This window comes from Cynoglossus semilaevis, unplaced genomic scaffold (assembly GCF_000523025.1).
Source record: "Cynoglossus semilaevis isolate Cse_v1.0 unplaced genomic scaffold, Cse_v1.0 C18810827, whole genome shotgun sequence".
NCBI classification, from domain to species: Eukaryota; Metazoa; Chordata; class Actinopteri; order Pleuronectiformes; family Cynoglossidae; genus Cynoglossus; species Cynoglossus semilaevis.
The window spans coordinates 1-494 of record NW_007593842.1 but is presented as its reverse complement, the minus strand read 5'-3'; the positions used below and the strand labels follow the sequence as shown (position 1 = coordinate 494).

At 57.1% G+C, this 494-nt stretch overlaps 1 protein-coding gene across 1 annotated transcript; it reads left to right on the top strand.

The window, feature by feature from the left end:
* The first annotated feature begins 9 nt into the window (after positions 1-9).
* On the top strand, positions 10-487 carry LOC103399710 (la-related protein 4B-like). The gene is made up of 2 exons (XM_008338356.3): positions 10-266; positions 349-487. The coding sequence occupies exons 1-2, from the start codon at positions 99-101 to the stop codon at positions 457-459; spliced, it is 279 nt and encodes a 92-aa protein (XP_008336578.1). The 5' UTR covers positions 10-98; the 3' UTR covers positions 460-487.
* Positions 488-494: the final 7 nt, after the last annotated feature.

The window sequence follows — 494 nt, the reverse complement described above, 5'->3', positions numbered from 1 at the left end:
GTTGTTTGTCGTTGAACTTTTCCACTGCTGCGTCTCCATCCTTGTTGCTTTGGTTTCAGGCCAGGATCAAGGCCAAGGCGATCGCCATCAACACTTTCATGCCAAAGAACGGTTACCGTCCGGTGGAGGTGAACCCGTACGCCCAGCAGCGCTTCACCTCCTACTTCATCCCTCCAGTGTACAGCCCGCAGCAGCAGTTCCCTCTGTACAGTCTGATCACGCCACAGGCCTGGTCCACGACCCACAGCTTCATCGACCCCACGCTGGTGAGACTGGGCGGGGGTTGAGGAGAGGAGAACCGCCGCGAGAACGGAGCGGTTTAACGGGACACGTCTGTCTGTTTTCCAGGTCGCCCCGTTTCACAACAACCAGTTCATCAACGGATTCACCACGTCACACGGTTTCAAACCGGCGGCGTCGCCGCTTACCGTCAGACACTACTCACTCAGGAACAGGTGAGTTCCTGCTGCTGATTGGTCAGACGGCCGTTATGT